A 20,832-nucleotide genomic window follows, 5' to 3' on the forward strand; every position below is an offset into this window, starting at 1 on the left:
GTGAGATTGCCGTGATGTCAGCCCGTCACTGCAATCAATCACAATGCGCGCGTTGTGACTAAGTTAAAAAAAAATGTGACTGCACATAAGTGTCCGTGACTGAACTAAGCAAAAGCACCACCTCTATGACTGAAACCAAAGGACTGTACTACATTCATCTAAGAATATAAAGTTGTGGGGTTTTTAATACATGAATTTTATTTATTCTTTTAAACCATGTTAATGATGCACATTTTTGAATTTAAAATGCATTGGGGGTGGTTTAATATCGAAAAATAACATGACCGATTCTCTTTAACCCCATTACGACAGCCTTGCGGAGATAAACGGCGGCAGAATCAGGTCCTTATTCTGATCTGCCGTTTATAAACTGCAGGCAGAAATAAGTGAATAGCGCCCCCCAGCGTCAGAAAATGTCCGGGGTTTCAGCTACCGGGGGTAGCTGAGACCCTGAAGATCATGATTCAGGCCGGTTTTTCCGGTCCCCGCTCACGTGATGACCGGTATACCACGTGATGACCGGTATACACCGTATACCGATCATCAGGTTACAGTAAATGACAGCGCCGGTAAAAAATGATTTATCTCCCATCTGGCATGATCAAGCATGTCAGATGGGAGATAAATCTCTTCCCCGGTCCCCTCCCAGTCCCCCGGTGTCGCCAAAATGTCCCCCCCGATCCCCAACCCCCTCCCGAAAATCCAAGATGGCGGCGCGCACCGGCGAGCACAGCAGCGCGCCACCCGCAATCACCCTTTTTCTCTGGTTTGTGTCGCATGTGCCATAACACATGCGACAGAAACATGCTCCCTAGGCCCTGCCAGGTCACCCCCTGTCCCTCCCGGTGTTCGCCGGTGTCCCCAGTACCTTTTCCAGCCTTCATCCTCCGCGATCCCTCCTCCTTCACAGCAGACGCCGGTCAGTGCGGTCACATGTGCAGAGCAGCTGAGCTCAGCTTCCTGTGTTCAGAGAGCTGCGCTGGCTGCTTCTGCTGTTGCTCGGCACTTTGCAGCTGTGACCCGGGGAGGGTGGGTGCAGATTCTTTGCACCCACTCTCCTCAAATGGAGGGTCTGCACTCCTAGAAAATGGGGGACATATTCCCTGACCGTGCCCCCATATTCTAGAAGGTCCAGAGTCGACGTGGGACGTCCAAATGGATTATAGGGACCCGATCTTTTTTTTTTTTTCTTTTCAATACATTGGTGAAAGAGGGAATGGTTGGGGAGTGTTTTTTCAAATACATTTTTTTTTTTTTATTACTGTCAATTAGTTATGTCAGGTATCTGATAGACGCCATGACATAACTAATTGCTGGGCTTGATGCCAGGTGACATCACACATCTGGTATCAACCCCATTTATTACCCCGTTTGCCATCGCACCAGGGCAACGGGATGAGTTGGATCGAAGCGCCAGGATTGGCGCATCTAATGGATGCGCCACTTCTGGGGCGGCTGCGGCCTGCTATTTTTAGGCTGGGAAGAGTCCAATAACCATGGCTCTTCCCACCCTGAGAATTCCAGACCCCAGCTGTCAGCTTCACCTTGGCTGGTAATCTAATTTGGGGGGACCCCACGTTTGTTTGTTTTTTTTAATTATTTATTTATAAATAATTAAAAAAAAAAACAACAAACAGCTTGGGGAGCCCTCCAAATTGATGACCAGACAAGATGAAGCTGTCAGCTGTGGTTTGCAGGCTACAGCTGTCTGCTTTACCCTAGCTGGCTATCAAAAATAGGGGGGACCTCACATCATTTATTTTAATTATTTTTTTTTTTGGGCTAAATACAAGGCTCGGCACCCTTTAGTGCCACATGAAAGGCACTAAAGGGCGCCAGCTTAGAATATGCAGGGGGTGGGATGTTATATATGTTTGACATCTATACATTCATCCATTGTAGCATTTTAGGCTATGTGCCCACAATCAGGGTTTGCAGCGTTTTGGGCGCAGAGTGTTTTCCCTGCGTCCATAACGCTGCGTTGTGCAGTGGAAGCACATTGGAAGGATTTTTAGAAATCTCATGCCTACTGTGCTTCTGTTCTCCGCAGCATAAACCTACCTGTGGTGCAGCTTCCCGAGCCTCAGCATGTCAATTTATGCTGCGGAGACTAGCGTGTTCTCTGCACGTAGAATAGAGCTAAAGTCCACAGCAGCCTGAACCCAAATCGTGGGCATGGGCAGCTGCGTTCTCCCATGGACACCACTCACATCTCTGCAGGAAAGCTGACACTGGGTACTACACGCCGTGTCACTGGATCATGGCCACATAGCCTAACAGTGAGAATATTGTTGCTACAGCAACATTTTTGTGAAGTACCTGTGGATTCAAAATGCTTACTATACTCATGAATAAAATCCTTGTGGGGTCCAGTTTCCAAAATGGGGTCACTTGTGGGGGGTTTCTGATGTATAGGTACCCAAGAGGCCCTGCTAATGTGACATGGTGCGTGCAATTTATTTCAACTTTATCAAAATTCAAATGGTGCTCCTTCCATTCCAAGCCCTCCAATTTATCCAAACAGAGGTTTTTGGCCACATGTGGGGTATCCCTGCACTCACAAGGAATTGGATAACAACCTGTGGGGTCCACGGTTTGTTGTTGCCTCTTGAAAAAGTGAGAAATGTGATGCTAAATCAACATTTTTGTGAAAAAAATGAAAATATTCAATATGGCAACCTAAGCTTATCAAATTCTGTGAAGTATTCGTGGATTCAAAATGCTCAACATACACCTAGATAAAAGCCTTGAGGTGTCTTGTTTCCAGAATGGGGTCACTTGTGGGGGACCTCCACTGTTTAGGTACCTTAGGGGCTTTGCAAATGCGACATAGCGTTCACTAATTATTCCAGCCAATTGTTCAGTCAAATGGCACTTTTTCCCTTCCAAGCCCTGCTGTGCACCCAAACAGTTGATTTCCACCACACGTAAGGTATCAGCATACTCAGGAGAAATTGCGCAATAAATTTTATGCTCATTTATTTATTTATTACTTATACTTAATTTTATGATTTTTTTTTCCTTTTACTCTTGTTAAAAAAAAAAAGCTATCTGGTTGAAGTAACAATTTTGTGGTAAAATTTTTATTTTTATGGCTCAACGTTATAAACGTCTGAATCACCTGGGGGTTCAGTGTACTCGCCAAACATCTAGATAAATTCCTTGAGAGGCCTAGTTTCCAATATGGGGTCATTTGTGGTGGTTTTTTGCTGTTTACGTACCTTAGGGGTCCTCCAAATGCGACATGGTGCTCGCAATCTTTTTCAGCCAAATTTCCTTTCCAAAATTCAAATATTACTCTTTTCGTTCCAAGCCCTCCCATTTGTCCATACAAAGGTTTCATACCACATGTGAGGTATCACCGCGCTCATAAAAAAGTGGGTAACAATCGTTTGGGTCAAAATGTTGGAATTACCTCTTGAAAAAGGGAGAAAATTGATGCTAAAGCAACATTTTTGAGAAAAAAAGTCAATTTTCAATATGACAACGTAACGTTAACAAAATCTGTGAAGTACCTGTGGGTCCAAAATGCTCACTACACCCCTAGATAGTAGCCTTAAGGGGTCTAATTTCCAAAATGGCGTCACTTGAGGGGGGTTTCTGCTGTTTAGGTACCTTAGGGGATCTGTAAATGCAACATGGTGCCCGCAATCTATTTCAGCCAAATTTGCTTTCCAAAATTCAAGTATTGCTCCTCTCGTTCCAAGCCCTCCCATTTGCCCAAACAAAGGTTTCTGACCACTTGTGGGGTATTGGCGCGTTCATACGAAAGTGGGTAACAAAGTGTGAGGTCCAATTTTTGGTGTTATCTCTTGAAAAAGTAAGAAAATTAGTGCTAAAGCAACATTTTTAGGTAAAATGTTAATTTTTATTTTTTTTCATTCCACATTACTTTAGTTCCTGTGAAGCACCTGAAGGGTTAATAAACTTCTTGGATGTGACTTTCAGTATATTAAGGGGTGCAGATTTTAGAGTGGGGTCACTTTGGGGTATTTTGTGTTACTTAGGCCTCTCAAAGTCACTTCAAATGGGATGTGGTCCCTAAAAAAAGGTTTTGTAAATTTTGATGAAAAAATGGGAAATTGCTGATGAACTTTTAACCCTTTTAAATTCCTAACCCCAAAAAATGTTTCAAAAATTGCGCTGATGTAAAGTAGACAAGTGGGAAATGTTATTTATTAACTATTTTGTGTGACATAACTCTCTGGTTTATGGACATAAAAATTAAAAGTTTTAAAATTGCAAAATTTTAAATTTTTTTGTCAAATTTCAGATTTTTTCCACAAATAAAATAAAAAAATATCATCCTAAATTTACCTCTAACATGAAGCCCAATATGTCACGAAAAAACAATCTTAGAATCACCGGGATCCATTGAAGCGTTCCAGAGTTATTGCCTTATAAAGGGACACTGGTCAAAATTGCAAAAAATGGCCTGGGCATTAAGTACAAAACTGGCTTCGTCCTTAAGGGGATAAAAGGGGTGTACACAACACTAATCTTGAGGAGTGCTCTGAATCTCTGCATTTTCACTTTGTTTTTTTGCACTCCTAAACATTGACAATTTTGACCTGCGGCATGGTCACACTGTTGGTCCAAACTGAGCAGTTTCCCAGGAAGTTGGTAAAGGCCGCTTTCCTTCTGCAGCTTAGGAGAAGCTCAGGGACACTTGTGCTAATCAGAACCAGCCATCTTCAAAGTGTCGGGAGCAGGCTCTAAACATGAGCCTGCAAGAGTACTTTGTAATACCTTCCTTCTTGACAAGAGAGGATTTTTTTAAAAGGTGAAAAGTTGCAAAGCTACTTGTTTTTACAAGCACTTTGTCATTTTACCAATGACCTTGAGATAAACCTTTTAGCACTGTCACTAGTTTTTTAAGTTTAAAAATGGAGCACTGATTGATTAAAATGGATAAACAGCCTAACAATCAGTCTTAATTGTCTGCAAACTGGATAGAACTTAACTAGTAATTGTTGCGATTTTGTTCCCGGCAGTGTGGAGAAGCTCCAAGTGTTGCTCAGCTTAATAACAGAAATCAGCTGTCAGTTCAAGAAGGATAAAGCACAACGCAGTGAGTCGGCCTTTCTTCATGTTTATTGCCTTTCTTTTCAGCAAAAGTTTGGTTCCTGTTTGTTTTTCTCCCTTAGGCTAGTTTCACACATCCGGCTTTTCGCCGGATTCGGCGGACTCCAGTACAGTGTATACAGTACAATGGCAGCGCGGCAACTTCCGGGTCACATGCCACATGCTCTGGTCACATGACAGCATGTGACCGTAGCTTGTTGCGCTGCCATTGTACTGTATACACTGTACTGGAGTGCGCTGAATCCGGCGAAAAGCCAGATGTGTGAAACTAGCCTTATGAACATGTTTGTGGGATTATAGAAAATTGTACAAGTGCTAGAAAAAACAGAGACTGTACTGCTATACTGGTGCAAGTGGAGTAATCGAGTCAAAGATGATATAAAGAAAGCTATCCCACCAGTACTCACCACCAACAGTAAAATACCAGGCACTTCCATGTCACCTCTTGCGCAATTTGCCAATAACTGCGTCTGGGAATCTTGAAGAAATTGGTTCTTCTTTCAAATCCACTATTTAAGTGCCTAGTTTGTACATCTTCAAGCAATTGTTACAAAACTAGAAGATTACATAAAAACTAAAGAAATCATGCATCAGGTTCCCCCCCCCCCATATCGCTATATATATTTTTTTTCACATTAGTCACTAGACCTACCGTAAGTCCAAGCTCCCTTTATTTTTCAGAAGCCACATGGACAAAAGTAGCAGTTGACTGACTTAAACCCTATTAAGATGTATTGAAATACTTAAAGAATACTTATGTAGAAATGTGCAAAGCTCAAAGTTAATAAAAAAAAAAAAGAAATCTTTATTGGATCGCATAATGAAATACCGTATTTTTCGGACTATAAGACGCACCCTGGTTTTAGAGGAGGAAAATAGGAAAATAAAATTTTAAGCAAAAAATGTGGTCATGACACAGTTATGGGGCGAGGATCTGCTGCTGACATTATGGGGGTAATGTCCCCAAATTCTCTACTAAGGTGCGCATCCTGGTAATGATCCTCCTGCCTTGTATATACAGTATATGTCCCTCATCCTGCTATATACCGTCATCCTGCCATATGGCCGCATCCTGCTATATACTGGCATATGGCCGCATCCTACTATATAACCCATCATTGCATATGGCCCCATCCTGCTATATACCCCCTTCCTGCTTATAATATACCCCCATCCTGCTCATAATATACCCCCATCCTGCTCATAATATACCCCCATCCTGCTCATAATATACCCCCATCCTGCTCGTATGCCCTCATCCTGCTCGTATGCCCCCATCCTGCTGATATGCCCCCATCCTGCTCGTATGACCCCATCCTGCTCGTATACCCCCATCCTGCTGATATGCCCCCATCCTGCTGATATGCCCCCATCCTGCTGATATGCCCCCATCCTGCTGATATGCCCCCATCCTGCTGATATGCCCCCATCCTGCTGATATGCCCCCATCCTGCTGATATGCCCCCATCCTGCTGATATGCCCCCATCCTGCTGATATGCCCCCATCCTGCTGATATGCCCCCATCCTGCTGATATGCCCCCATCCTGCTGATATGCCCCCATCCTGCTCCTATGACCCCATCCTGCTCCTATGACCCCATCCTGCTCCTATGACCCCATCCTGCTCCTATGACCCCATCCTGCTCCTATGACCCCATCCTGCTCCTATGACCCCATCCTGCTCCTATGACCCCATCCTGCTCCTATGACCCCATCCTGCTCCTATGACCCCATCCTGCTCCTATGACCCCATCCTGCTCCTATGACCCCATCCTGCTCCTATGACCCCATCCTGCTCCTATGACCCCATCCTGCTCCTATGACCCCATCCTGCTCCTATGACCCCATCCTGCTCCTATGACCCCATCCTGCTCCTATGACCCCATCCTGCTCCTATGACCCCATCCTGCTCCTATGACCCCATCCTGCTCCTATGACCCCATCCTGCTCCTATGACCCCATCCTGCTCCTATGACCCCATCCTGCTCCTATGACCCCATCCTGCTCCTATGACCCCATCCTGCTCCTATGACCCCATCCTGCTCCTATGACCCCATCCTGCTCCTATGACCCCATCCTGCTCCTATGACCCCATCCTGCTCCTATGACCCCATCCTGCTCCTATGACCCCATCCTGCTCCTATGACCCCATCCTGCTCCTATGACCCCATCCTGCTCCTATGACCCCATCCTGCTCCTATGACCCCATCCTGCTCCTATGACCCCATCCTGCTCCTATGACCCCATCCTGCTCCTATGACCCCATCCTGCTCCTATGACCCCATCCTGCTCCTATGACCCCATCCTGCTCCTATGACCCCATCCTGCTCCTATGACCCCATCCTGCTCCTATGACCCCATCCTGCTCCTATGACCCCATCCTGCTCCTATGACCCCATCCTGCTCCTATGACCCCATCCTGCTCCTATGACCCCATCCTGCTCCTATGACCCCATCCTGCTCCTATGACCCCATCCTGCTCCTATGACCCCATCCTGCTCCTATGACCCCATCCTGCTCCTATGACCCCATCCTGCTCCTATGACCCCATCCTGCTCCTATGACCCCATCCTGCTCCTATGACCCCATCCTGCTCCTATGACCCCATCCTGCTCCTATGACCCCATCCTGCTCCTATGACCCCATCCTGCTCCTATGACCCCATCCTGCTCCTATGACCCCATCCTGCTCCTATGACCCCATCCTGCTCCTATGACCCCATCCTGCTCCTATGACCCCATCCTGCTCCTATGACCCCATCCTGCTCCTATGACCCCATCCTGCTCCTATGACCCCATCCTGCTCCTATGACCCCATCCTGCTCCTATGACCCCATCCTGCTCCTATGACCCCATCCTGCTCCTATGACCCCATCCTGCTCCTATGACCCCATCCTGCTCCTATGACCCCATCCTGCTCCTATGACCCCATCCTGCTCCTATGACCCCATCCTGCTCCTATGACCCCATCCTGCTCCTATGACCCCATCCTGCTCCTATGACCCCATCCTGCTCCTATGACCCCATCCTGCTCCTATGACCCCATCCTGCTCCTATGACCCCATCCTGCTCCTATGACCCCATCCTGCTCCTATGACCCCATCCTGCTCCTATGACCCCATCCTGCTCCTATGACCCCATCCTGCTCCTATGACCCCATCCTGCTCCTATGACCCCATGCTGCTCCTATGACCCCATGCTGCTCCTATGACCCCATGCTGCTCCTATGACCCCATGCTGCTCCTATGACCCCATGCTGCTCCTATGACCCCATGCTGCTCCTATGACCCCATGCTGCTCCTATGACCCCATGCTGCTCCTATGACCCCATGCTGCTCCTATGACCCCATGCTGCTCCTATGACCCCATGCTGCTCCTATGACCCCATGCTGCTCCTATGACCCCATGCTGCTCCTATGACCCCATGCTGCTCCTATGACCCCATGCTGCTCCTATGACCCCATGCTGCTCCTATGACCCCATGCTGCTCCTATGACCCCATGCTGCTCCTATGACCCCATGCTGCTCCTATGACCCCATGCTGCTCCTATGACCCCATGCTGCTCCTATGACCCCATGCTGCTCCTATGACCCCATGCTGCTCCTATGACCCCATGCTGCTCCTATGACCCCATGCTGCTCCTATGACCCCATGCTGCTCCTATGACCCCATGCTGCTCCTATGACCCCATGCTGCTCCTATGACCCCATGCTGCTCCTATGACCCCATGCTGCTCCTATGACCCCATGCTGCTCCTATGACCCCATGCTGCTCCTATGACCCCATGCTGCTCCTATGACCCCATGCTGCTCCTATGACCCCATGCTGCTCCTATGACCCCATGCTGCTCCTATGACCCCATGCTGCTCCTATGACCCCATGCTGCTCCTATGACCCCATGCTGCTCCTATGACCCCATGCTGCTCCTATGACCCCATGCTGCTCCTATGACCCCATGCTGCTCCTATGACCCCATGCTGCTCCTATGACCCCATGCTGCTCCTATGACCCCATGCTGCTCCTATGACCCCATGCTGCTCCTATGACCCCATGCTGCTCCTATGACCCCATGCTGCTCCTATGACCCCATGCTGCTCCTATGACCCCATGCTGCTCCTATGACCCCATGCTGCTCCTATGACCCCATGCTGCTCCTATGACCCCATGCTGCTCCTATGACCCCATGCTGCTCCTATGACCCCATGCTGCTCCTATGACCCCATGCTGCTCCTATGACCCCATGCTGCTCCTATGACCCCATGCTGCTCCTATGACCCCATGCTGCTCCTATGACCCCATGCTGCTCCTATGACCCCATGCTGCTCCTATGACCCCATGCTGCTCCTATGACCCCATGCTGCTCCTATGACCCCATGCTGCTCCTATGACCCCATGCTGCTCCTATGACCCCATGCTGCTCCTATGACCCCATGCTGCTCCTATGACCCCATGCTGCTCCTATGACCCCATGCTGCTCCTATGACCCCATGCTGCTCCTATGACCCCATGCTGCTCCTATGACCCCATGCTGCTCCTATGACCCCATGCTGCTCCTATGACCCCATGCTGCTCCTATGACCCCATGCTGCTCCTATGACCCCATGCTGCTCCTATGACCCCATGCTGCTCCTATGACCCCATGCTGCTCCTATGACCCCATGCTGCTCCTATGACCCCATGCTGCTCCTATGACCCCATGCTGCTCCTATGACCCCATGCTGCTCCTATGACCCCATGCTGCTCCTATGACCCCATGCTGCTCCTATGACCCCATGCTGCTCCTATGACCCCATGCTGCTCCTATGACCCCATGCTGCTCCTATGACCCCATGCTGCTCCTATGACCCCATGCTGCTCCTATGACCCCATGCTGCTCCTATGACCCCATGCTGCTCCTATGACCCCATGCTGCTCCTATGACCCCATGCTGCTCCTATGACCCCATGCTGCTCCTATGACCCCATGCTGCTCCTATGACCCCATGCTGCTCCTATGACCCCATGCTGCTCCTATGACCCCATGCTGCTCCTATGACCCCATGCTGCTCCTATGACCCCATGCTGCTCCTATGACCCCATGCTGCTCCTATGACCCCATGCTGCTCCTATGACCCCATGCTGCTCCTATGACCCCATGCTGCTCCTATGACCCCATGCTGCTCCTATGACCCCATGCTGCTCCTATGACCCCATGCTGCTCCTATGACCCCATGCTGCTCCTATGACCCCATGCTGCTCCTATGACCCCATGCTGCTCCTATGACCCCATGCTGCTCCTATGACCCCATGCTGCTCCTATGACCCCATGCTGCTCCTATGACCCCATGCTGCTCCTATGACCCCATGCTGCTCCTATGACCCCATGCTGCTCCTATGACCCCATGCTGCTCCTATGACCCCATGCTGCTCCTATGACCCCATGCTGCTCCTATGACCCCATGCTGCTCCTATGACCCCATGCTGCTCCTATGACCCCATGCTGCTCCTATGACCCCATGCTGCTCCTATGACCCCATGCTGCTCCTATGACCCCATGCTGCTCCTATGACCCCATGCTGCTCCTATGACCCCATGCTGCTCCTATGACCCCATCCTGCTCATAATATACCCCCATCCTGGTGTATGGCCACATCCTGTGGCACATAAAAAAAATAAACGTTCATACTCACCTCACCTTACCTCGCTCCCTGCAGCATTGCTCGTCCTCCCGTCTGTGTCAGCGGCAGCGCCGCTGAGTGGAGCCGTCCCCGTTACCCTGCTGCATCGCGATCATCTCCTGTGTCTGTGCCGGCGGCTGCATGTGGACACATGCGCACAGCGATGACGTCATCGCTGTGCGCCCCGCTAGTCTCCACCCAGCCGCCGGCACTCACACAGGAGATGATCGCGATGCAGCAGGGTAACGGGGACGGCTCCACTCAGCGGCGCTGCCGCTGACACAGACGGAAGGACGAGCGATGCTGCAGGGGAACGGTGAGTACTGTACACTGATTCACTGCTCCCCGCGCTGCTGATGATGCGCGGGAAGCAGTGAATACAGCCGCACATGATCACTCCAGGCCGTAGTTGCCAGGGGTGATCATGCGGGCCGGCTGTTTATCCCCCGCCCATCATCCCGCCCACCTGTCAGTGCCTGCTTCAGCGCTGAGGGATGATGGGCGGGGGTTGGGCGTGCATATTAAATGAGCGGGTCCACGTGGTCATGGCAGGCGCTGCTACAGCCTGCTCGTGCCCCCGATGACCCGCTCCACCGCAGCACCCACATTCCCCGCAGCCACATTCAGACCATAAGACGCACCCCCCACTTTCCCCCAACATTTGGGGGGAAAAAAGTGCATCTTATGGTCCGAAAAATACGGTATGTGATATGTGAAAAACATTAAAAATAAACATACAAAAGTAAAATAGTAAAGATAGTTAAGTAATGATAATGGCGCTCCTTTGTATGAATATCACAAATCAATATAGGGTTATATTGTGTGCAATCTCAGTATTGAGGATGGATACTCAAGAGGTACAAGTAAGAAAAGCAAGTGCTTTGTAAGTTAAAGCCCTTTAAAGGCAACCTGTCAGGTCCCCTATGCACCCAGAACCACGAGCAGTTCTGGGTGTATATTGCTAATCCCTGCCTTAGCATTCCTGTATACACTATCATAGATAAAGAGATCTTTAGAAAAAGTATTTCTCATGATCCTTTGATATGCTAATGAGCGAGGGGACTAGTCACAAGGGCGTTATTTCCCTAGACTAGTCCGTCCTCTTATCATGTTGGCACACCCACAGTGGCATGCTAACATGCTATTCAATGCCTAGCGCCATCGGCGGTGACGCAAGTACCTGTGTCCGCTGTCACTACCTCAGACGCCGGGTTTAGGGTCAGTGCGCATGTTCAGAAGTCCTGGCACTTATGGTCATACGCACTATGATGTCACGTGTACACGTTGCGGCTTCAGAGATGGGTAAACATCAAAGCAAATGTACCTGACACTAGTTTCGTATCAAACTTAATCAGGAAGTATGAATTTTTTAATTAGCATATTCTGTGGCCATCCCCTATTGTTGACAGTGGGTCCGGTATTGGGTACTGTATGTAGAGATGGTGGCGTTCTTTGTAACCCTGTGATGATGAGACTCCTGAAAGGTTATTTTTCTTTTTAAAACCGTATGAAAATTTTAAGTTTTCAGAATTCCTTTTTCTCTGTTTTATTGTTTACAGGGCTGTCCTACAATGAAGAACAAATACACAAGTTTGATAAGTAAGTCCTCAGACCTTAAGGCCCAGTCACACACACCGACTTACCAGCGATCCGAAAACGATGTGACCTGATAAGGATCGCTGGTAAGTCGCTGAGAGGTCGCAGGTGAGAGGTCACACAGTCAGACCTTACCAACGATGCAGGAACGATACAGGTCCCAATAGCGACCTGTATAACGATCTCAGCAGTCACTGTGATCCCTGTCACACAGTGTCAAACACAGCGATGCGTCCGGCCCAGCAGGATATCGCCTTTGAAGAAAATGGCCTGGACCATTCTGCAACGACTAGAGATCTCACAGCAGGGGCCTGATCGCTGGTAGATGTCACACATAACGAGATCGCTAACGGGATCGCTACTGCGTCACAGAAACCGTGACTCAGCTGAGATCTCTCTAGCGATCTCGTTATGTGTGACGGTACCTTTAGTGTCATTGTCTTTGAGCCATTTTGGATTGTTGTCCTCATAAGCAGATGCTTGCTTTGTACTGAGATTTGTACTCAACTTCATTGAACACTAAAATTACAACAATATTATTTAACAAGAAAACTTAATTGTGCAGGATTGCCTTTTATTTTGTTGGCATCAAGAAAATGGGAGAACTGACAATACCCATTGAATTAGGCCGGCCCAGACATTATTGTGGGAGAGCTCTGCAGTGGTACTGAAGACAGAGCACTTTTTTATATTCTTGGCCAACAGAGAAAAAACTTTCTGGCATTTTCATATGTTAGTAGAAAGCGGCTATGACTATAAGCAACTTATCCAACAAAAACTGGAGAACGTAACGTCCAATTTTGAAAAGCTTTTGGGTCTTATTTTGTTTAGTCCAAACATCTTCGTTCAGCCAAAACATTTAAAATGTGTGTTTTTAAAAGGAGCCCGTCATGTCAGCAATGTTATTAGCCTTCAGATATGGGGTTAATCTGCAGGCTAATGATTTGAAGGGGCACTGTATAGAAAATACAGCACTCTGAAGGAAATGAACTTTATTCAACTTGCGAACCGCCGGCTTTTAGTGTTGTGAGCTTCAGCTGTAAGCATGCCCCAGCTCTGCAGTGCATCTGTACAGACTGAGCTGTCAGTCCAAGTGCTGGGGCATGCTAACAGCCCCTGCTCACTGTGCTTTGAGTGATGACGGTAGCCACTCTTTGCACTCCTATATGAGTGAAAGCCAGCAGCTCCTGGGGAGAATAAGGTTCACATTCTCCCAGAAGCCGCACTTTAAGTAAGGCGGCAGGGAGAATATCACTTCATAATACTATTAGCCCGCAGATTAACGCCACGTCTGGAGTTTTAGCTGGCAGATCCCTTAAACAAAAACACAAGCTTTTTCAAAAACTGAATGCTGTGGTTTTCTTTCGGATTGCTATAAAAGGGGGGTGTCTGTCATCCTCTGTACTGAAGAGGATCGGATAAGGTTAGCATGTACCTGTATCAGTTAAATTACTAACACTTTTTCTAACATACATATTGTGTGCTTCCCCAGAGCACAAAATAGTATGTTTATGTTGGCTTCTAGCTTATTTATCTATATTAACTAATTAACAGATTTACATACCTTTTGAAAATTTCACGAGCTGTATTTGGGGGCATACAGGGGGAGTATATACACACTTATAGAATGCAGCACAGGTGCTACTGAAGGTGGTAGTTTTTAGTTTTTACATGAAAAATCTGGTGACAGGTTCCCTTTAAGAGCAACAACCAACCTGCTTGTTTTCCCTCTATCCCGCCCTTCCTCTATCTTCTTTGATTGACAGCTCTGGCTTCATATAGCCAGATAATGGCAAACATGGATGGCAATCAAGTAGGTGGGAAGGTGCACTTGTTTGGCCATGACAAGGGTGCACTGAGCACCTGTGCTTAGTTTGAACAGTCATTTTGTTTTGAAAGAGCCAATTTAATGACCAATCTATAAGTATCATAATAGGTTTTTATTATGTTTTTTATGTTAATATTGATAAAAATACATGCATGCAATTTTTAATTTCTTTGCAGACAGAAACTGTGCATTCAAGCAACAAAGGCCCATACGCTATTCAAAGATGAATGTGTTAGCAAGTATGAAAGTTTCCGCAGTAAAGTGCAAGAGTGGATGCGGTAAGTGCATCCCGTCCTCTTGTTGTGTACGCACTGAAGCATTTCTATTAGTTTTATCTTTCTTACTTTTTCCCTATAGAAAGATGATGCTCTTAAGGAAACAGCTCTTCACAGTCAAAAGTCAGTGCTTTGATATTGCAGAAGAAGTGTCAAAGTGCCAGCATTACATTAATGAGGTGTGTCTATGCGCAATGGCGATTTTATCCTAAACATTTAGATTAATATGTCTTTATCATTACACACTTGAATGTTGGATTTGGTATTCATTTGTCCCTTTTGTGACATTTTTAATCTAATTGCAGTATCAAGAAAACATGCCTCAAAAAATGTTTCCCAATCCAGGGGGAATAAAGCCAACTGTAAATCCAATTTACACAAGTCCTAACACCTTAGTGGAAATGACCCTTGGGTGAGTGATTTCTTGGGATTCCATCTGCATAAATGAATGTTGTCCACCACTGCAACAAGCCCTTTTGATTTCACATGTTTCCCCCCAGTAAAATAATAAAGACTATAATCACCTCCCGTAACAGCACTGTTCCAGCGGTTCTGCGGTCGCTGTGCAGGGCTCACGTGGGGTTGTGACGTCACGAGTGCCGCGTCCAATCAGTGTCAGTTTCCTTCTCCCCGCCTTCGAACTAATTGACCACAGCAGCTGAGCTCACATACTTTTGATTGTTCATTTGGTCCGAAGGTGGGGAGAAGGAAGCCAGTGCCGATTGGACTCAGGGCTCGCTTGACATCACAACCCCAGGTGATCCTTGAGACTGCAATCCTAGACACTGTTGAAAAACATGTGGAATCAAAAGGGGTTGTCCTAGAAGTGGACAACCCCTTTAAATATAAAACATTGCAATAAATTTCGTTAAACAGAGTAGCTCAATAAAGGGCTTTCAACAAACCTCCCAAGGCTATAAACAGTATATAGTTAGTACACCCACATATCTTTTTCTGTAAATGCCCTAGTGGGTAACATTAATCACAAATTCCTTAACTATTGGGATACCTGATGCGGCTTTTGATTAGCTGGGCTGGCATAATGTCATCTGTACATCATAGAGCAATTATTTGCCTGTCCAGCTAATCAAAAGCTGCCCCAGGGATCTTCGAAGGTAAGGGATTTGCAAACCTTTCATCCTGTAGTCAGAGACCATGGATTTGGCCAATGGACTGGTATCCCACTCATCTATTCACCCAACTATTTACTACCTAGTGCTCGTATCACTTTTATCAGGACATCCACTTATTGCTTAAGGTAGCAATAAAAGGTGACCTGCCATCAATGATGAATCGGGAAACTGACCACTTTAGATGGTCTACTGATCCTGCTGAATTTCAACTTTTCATCTTATGTATGGACATCTTTATGCCTCATCCACTGAGAGTTCTGGGACAGTCTGGAACTCATAGAGCAAAAATAGCCTAAGTTAAGCATATACTACCTAAGCAGTGAGTCAGGGGTCTCCATTAAATGTTACATGGTGGTGCACAAGTAGGATCCAGTCCCATCAATAATGAAGAGTAAAAACTTGGCACTCAAATGAGTTGATAAAATTGAAGATTTGTGAAAGAGAAGAACCAGCACAGACATTTAGGTCCTCACTGGACCTTTATCAGTGTGCAGTGTATCAAGTTCTAGGGAAAGCAGCAGGTGCTGTGAGAAATCGTGGTGTATCAACTTTATCATCTCATTTGAGTGCCAAGTTTTTACTCTTCATTAGCCCATGATAGAGATGTTTTGTATTTTTTACATTGAAACCTAACTCTGACTTCACAATGTGTCTAGTGGGGTGAACACAACTTTTAAGTTTTTACCATCTTTGCATCAGAAAATCTTTTTAACACACAAAGTCCTATTTTTATTTTATTAGAATGCGAAAATTAAAAGAAGAGATGGAAGGTGTTGTGAAAGAGTTGGCAGAAAATAACCACATCCTGGAAAGGTAAACAGAACGAGTTTGTTTTTGGGGAAAAAAAATGAAACATTTTGTCCATTATCTTATGTAATTCTGGATAGAAAAATGTCCACTAATAAGAGAAACTTGATTGTCTTTATGCTAATGTCTGTAGCCACTTTTAGCTGGAAGCTTTTATAATTTTATGGTTTGTCTTAGGTCCACTAGGTTTCTGTGCAATTTTTGCTTTTATCAATGTAAAACGTTTATTGAAATGCTTTATTGCAACGTACACAGTCTGTGTTCTCAGGGATAGCCCAGCTCGTTCAGCAGTGCCACTAGGTGAATTTAGGGTTGTTTATGTCATCAGTATTCTAATTATTAAAGGGGTTTTCCCAGTAAGGACATTTATTACTTATGCAAGGATAAATGATAAATATATAACACCTAGTGTTAAGCGAGTAGTTAACTTTTCGTACTCGCTATGCTGTCCGCAACTCGCATAATCGTTTCCAATAGTGGTCGAAATGTAAGTCAATGGGAAATACTCGCTAATTAGCGAGTAACCCGAAAGCCGTACTATTTGCTACTAGCACAAATAGTACGGCTGACGGGTTACTCGCTACTTGACGAGTTTTTCTCATTGACTTAAATTGCGCCCGCTACGCATAACGATTATGCGAGTGGCGGACAGTACTCGCGAACAGCATAGCGAGTACGAATAGTTAACTACTCGCTCAACACTAATAACACCCCTTTCCCCCCATTGATCACCGGAAATGGGGTTCCTAGATCCACGAACGACAGTAGTAAGAATGAATTAGAATGTAGCAGTAATCTGGCAGGAATGCTGCCTATCCATTCATAGTATGTTCAGAATTCTGAAGAATGAAGAGCTTACATTTATCACTCGCCTATCCTTTAGATAAAGATTCTTTGTGGCAAAATCCCTTTAACTACTTTTGGCCTGACCACAGATGATGCGTCAGGTTGGTCTGCATTATTACTCTACATCACTGCATAGTATAACAGCCATAAGAGATCATGCGGGAGCAAACAGCCGGCTGTCAGACGCAATCAAATTCCCCACAAAGAAGGCAGAGAGGATTTTAGAATCTGATATACACAGTGCTGAACAAACGCTGTATGTACAAATTAGGAAGCACTGACTGTAGTTTCTCATCTGGAGCAAGCAATCAAAAGTGATCCCCGGATGCTCTGAGAGAGCAGGAGCTGCTGAGTGCTAACAATAAATATCAAAAATACCTTCATATAAAAAATTCGTTAGAATTAAATAAATAAAGGGAATGATGGTGCAAATAGCATTAAAATTATTATTTTTATTCAACAATTAAAATAAATATTTTACAAATCCATATAAATATTAGGCAGGAAAAAATGTCCCATAAATTATAGCAGCGGTTTTACTAAGAAAATAAAGTGCATAATGCCAAGATCACTTAAAAAGTCAATCCCTAATATATGACAAAGTGCACAGTGCAAAATTGTATCTAAATCCTATGTCATATATAAATAAGGTTATGGTATAATGATCATATGTATAAAGATTTTAACAATTATTTAATTTACAAGGAAAATGATACCTTAAGTGATCTGTAAAAGCTCCAAAGTGTACCACAAAGCCCCGACACGTGTTTCAGCAATCCTTTCCTCAGGGGGTGCCAGGAGCCTGAATTTTCACTGTAACTGGGGCTAATATATCAGACCCAAGTTACAGGGAAGATCGGCAATAGAAAAATGGATTTAAATATTGAAATGTCCCCCAAATTTGTTTTAAGACATTATGGGGTACATAATTGGTGAAAAGAGCGAGAAAGCAAGAAAAAGGGTTTGAATTACTGTCTCTAGCACCATCTTAATTGAAATAAAACATATGCGATATATGAAAATAATTGCTAGCAAAGGGGGGTACGGAGGTTGGGTGAATAACTGAAAGTAGAGGAGGGGAGAGTTCTGAGCTGGGCGGAGGTATTGGGAAAATTGTAATTTAGAAAATCACCATTACCTACGAGATCTACAAATAACGAGACCTTACAGTGGTAAAAAAAGGTCGGGAAGGCTGAGCAGGGGAATTTTGATGTATTGATTGGTCAGGGAGCTGGACATGAATCCCTTTCGATCAAATACCAAGAATTGAGAGATTAAATACAGGGCCCCTGGAAAGAGCAAATATTTAAAACCTGGGAAACTGCTCTAGGCGATCCGGACATCTATGATAAAATTCTTTAATACGCCTTTAATATACCACGTAGTAGCTCACCAGTGCATTTAAATCTTGGACCATTGCCCTAAGTGGGGACTCCATAGAGCAAAACTGTTTCATTGCATATGGCAATACCTACATGTGAGGAAGGTATGGAAGGAAACTGTGGCGTACATATTGAGAATTTGGAAAGTAGTAATACCTGTCACCCCTCAGGCATGTTTATTTCACTGTATAGAAACCGCTACGGAAACTGACGGAGCAAGTGCTCACATTCCTGATATAATACACCTAGTATTGCTTGGTTAAGAAATGCCTACTTAGGAATTGGCAGATAAGATAGACTCCGAGAAATACAGAAATGAGAAAGGAGAAGTCCACTAAACGATTTTTTAAAAAGTGGAGACATTTTTTGAGCAAAGCTTCACACAGACGGAAATCACCCAATTAATTAAAGCATTTGACCACGTGTCTTGGTTTTGTTCGGAAGACATTGCAGGGACACTAGGGACGCTAAAGATAAGGAGCATCCAAAGGACCAACTGAAATGAACAAAAATGATAGTTTAAGTTAAAGGATATTATTGTTAAGATAATTCTATGGAGATGAAATTGTGACAATGAAAAAATAAAATGATGTAGCAGTCGCATTGTCAGATCCGGAGGAATTTATGGAATGTAACAATATGTTCTCTTTTTACTAATATGTGCCTGTTGACATCAAATAAAATGTTTTAATAAAGAAAAAAAAAACTTTCTATAGAGAGAACACAATTTTATTTTTTTTTTTATTTTCTAGTTTTTTCTTGTTGTTTTAAGAAAGTTAAAAAAGTTAATATACACATTTCACATATTGTACATAACAAAAGGGACATGATAAATGACATAAAAATTAGATTCCATGTGTCACGCAAAGAGGGATTAATTGTTTCAGTATGTAAACGGGAACATCTTTTAAAGCTTTTGTTTTTTTAAAACTGCATTTGCAAAAATCTGAAAAATGTGACGGAGTAGAACTTCCTGAGCCTGAACTTCTTACTAATATGTTTTACCAGTTTAATATTTGTACGTGTCCTTTTCTCTGCGTGGACAGACATTCTGATCATGTGCCCTGTTTATTCTACAACTTTGTATTTTTCTGAGGTTTCATTGCATCATTCTTTCTCTTAGATTTGGGGCTCTGAGCATGGATGGCGGCTTTCGGAATGTGGATTGCATATAGGCGGACTTAGGAAGGCGTTGACCTTCATTTAGTCCGAAATGGTGTTTCGTTGGACCTTACCTTTTGCCTGCTTCCTTATCTGTAATTTCAGTGCCAGAGATGTATGTATATATGTATTATAATGTGAATACATGGCAATGGTTGAATTTACTATACTTTGATTATGATTCAGTTGCTGTTGTCCAGTTTCCTGAGCCGTTAAATAGTGTACAGAAAATATCTTAATAATGCATCTGTAGTTAATGCCTGTTTTAATTAAAGCATAGTATAATTCTTTTACTTAAAAGTCTGATTTATATTCACATATTTTATTAAAATCTCCATCAGAGTGTTATGTTTTATATGATCAGTGTAAACCCAAGAGAAGATGGTTGTGGATAAAACTGCTCACCTTTGCTATATTAAAGAATCTCACTAATGTTAAACTGAGCTTTTATTTTTGTGTGGCATACTTGTCGTCTATCCACTCTACGTGTCCGGCAGCCAACTGGGTCTGTTTGTAAAAGCTTTTCATTGGCAACATAAATGTAGGCTGCAGCCAAAAGTTTTGAGACTGACACAAATTTGGTCAACATCATCTTGGGGCGCAAAAAAACAAGCCCCTACACAGCACCAGATCCCAAAAATTTAAAATGCTATGGTTCTCAGAAAATCGTGACACAAGCAAGATTTATTTGTTTTTAAAATTTGAATTTTTTTTTTACCATGTAAATATAACAAAAACTATACATGTTTGGTATCTACATAATCATACTGCCAGGTAAAAAATACTAGCAGAATTTCACTGTGTGACAACAGGTCTGACTACTTGGAAACACACACTCTCTGTGCGTATCTATAGTGGTGTAAAAAGTTGGCATAGGGTCACTCCATATTATGATCCTCAGCACAGATAAAGCGTACGGCTACAGGCTGCAGCCCCCAGCCATGTGCTTATCTTTGCTGTGTATCAAAATAAGAGGGGCCCGATGTGGCTTTTTTTAATTTATTATTTAAATAACTTTAAAAAAAAAAAAAAAATGCGTGTGTTCCTCTACAATTTTGATACT

The 20,832-nt window shown here is 44.7% G+C and overlaps 1 protein-coding gene across 1 annotated transcript in view; it reads left to right on the forward strand.

Annotated features, from left to right (window-relative positions):
• The window catches only part of TBK1 (TANK binding kinase 1), a 110,116-nt gene extending 89,897 nt beyond the window's left edge, over positions 1-20,219 (forward strand). The window contains exons 15-21 of the mRNA XM_075342458.1: positions 4,995-5,071; positions 12,301-12,340; positions 14,342-14,443; positions 14,523-14,619; positions 14,746-14,852; positions 16,315-16,386; positions 19,732-20,219. Coding sequence (XP_075198573.1) covers positions 4,995-5,071; positions 12,301-12,340; positions 14,342-14,443; positions 14,523-14,619; positions 14,746-14,852; positions 16,315-16,386; positions 19,732-19,783 — 547 coding nt within the window. The 3' untranslated portion in view covers positions 19,784-20,219. The remainder of the gene's footprint in view (positions 1-4,994; positions 5,072-12,300; positions 12,341-14,341; positions 14,444-14,522; positions 14,620-14,745; positions 14,853-16,314; positions 16,387-19,731) is intronic.
• The last annotated feature ends 613 nt before the right edge of the window (positions 20,220-20,832 follow it).

The sequence above is a fragment of the Anomaloglossus baeobatrachus genome, chromosome 4 (genome assembly GCF_048569485.1).
Source record: "Anomaloglossus baeobatrachus isolate aAnoBae1 chromosome 4, aAnoBae1.hap1, whole genome shotgun sequence".
In the NCBI taxonomy this organism is placed as follows: Eukaryota; Metazoa; Chordata; class Amphibia; order Anura; family Aromobatidae; genus Anomaloglossus; species Anomaloglossus baeobatrachus.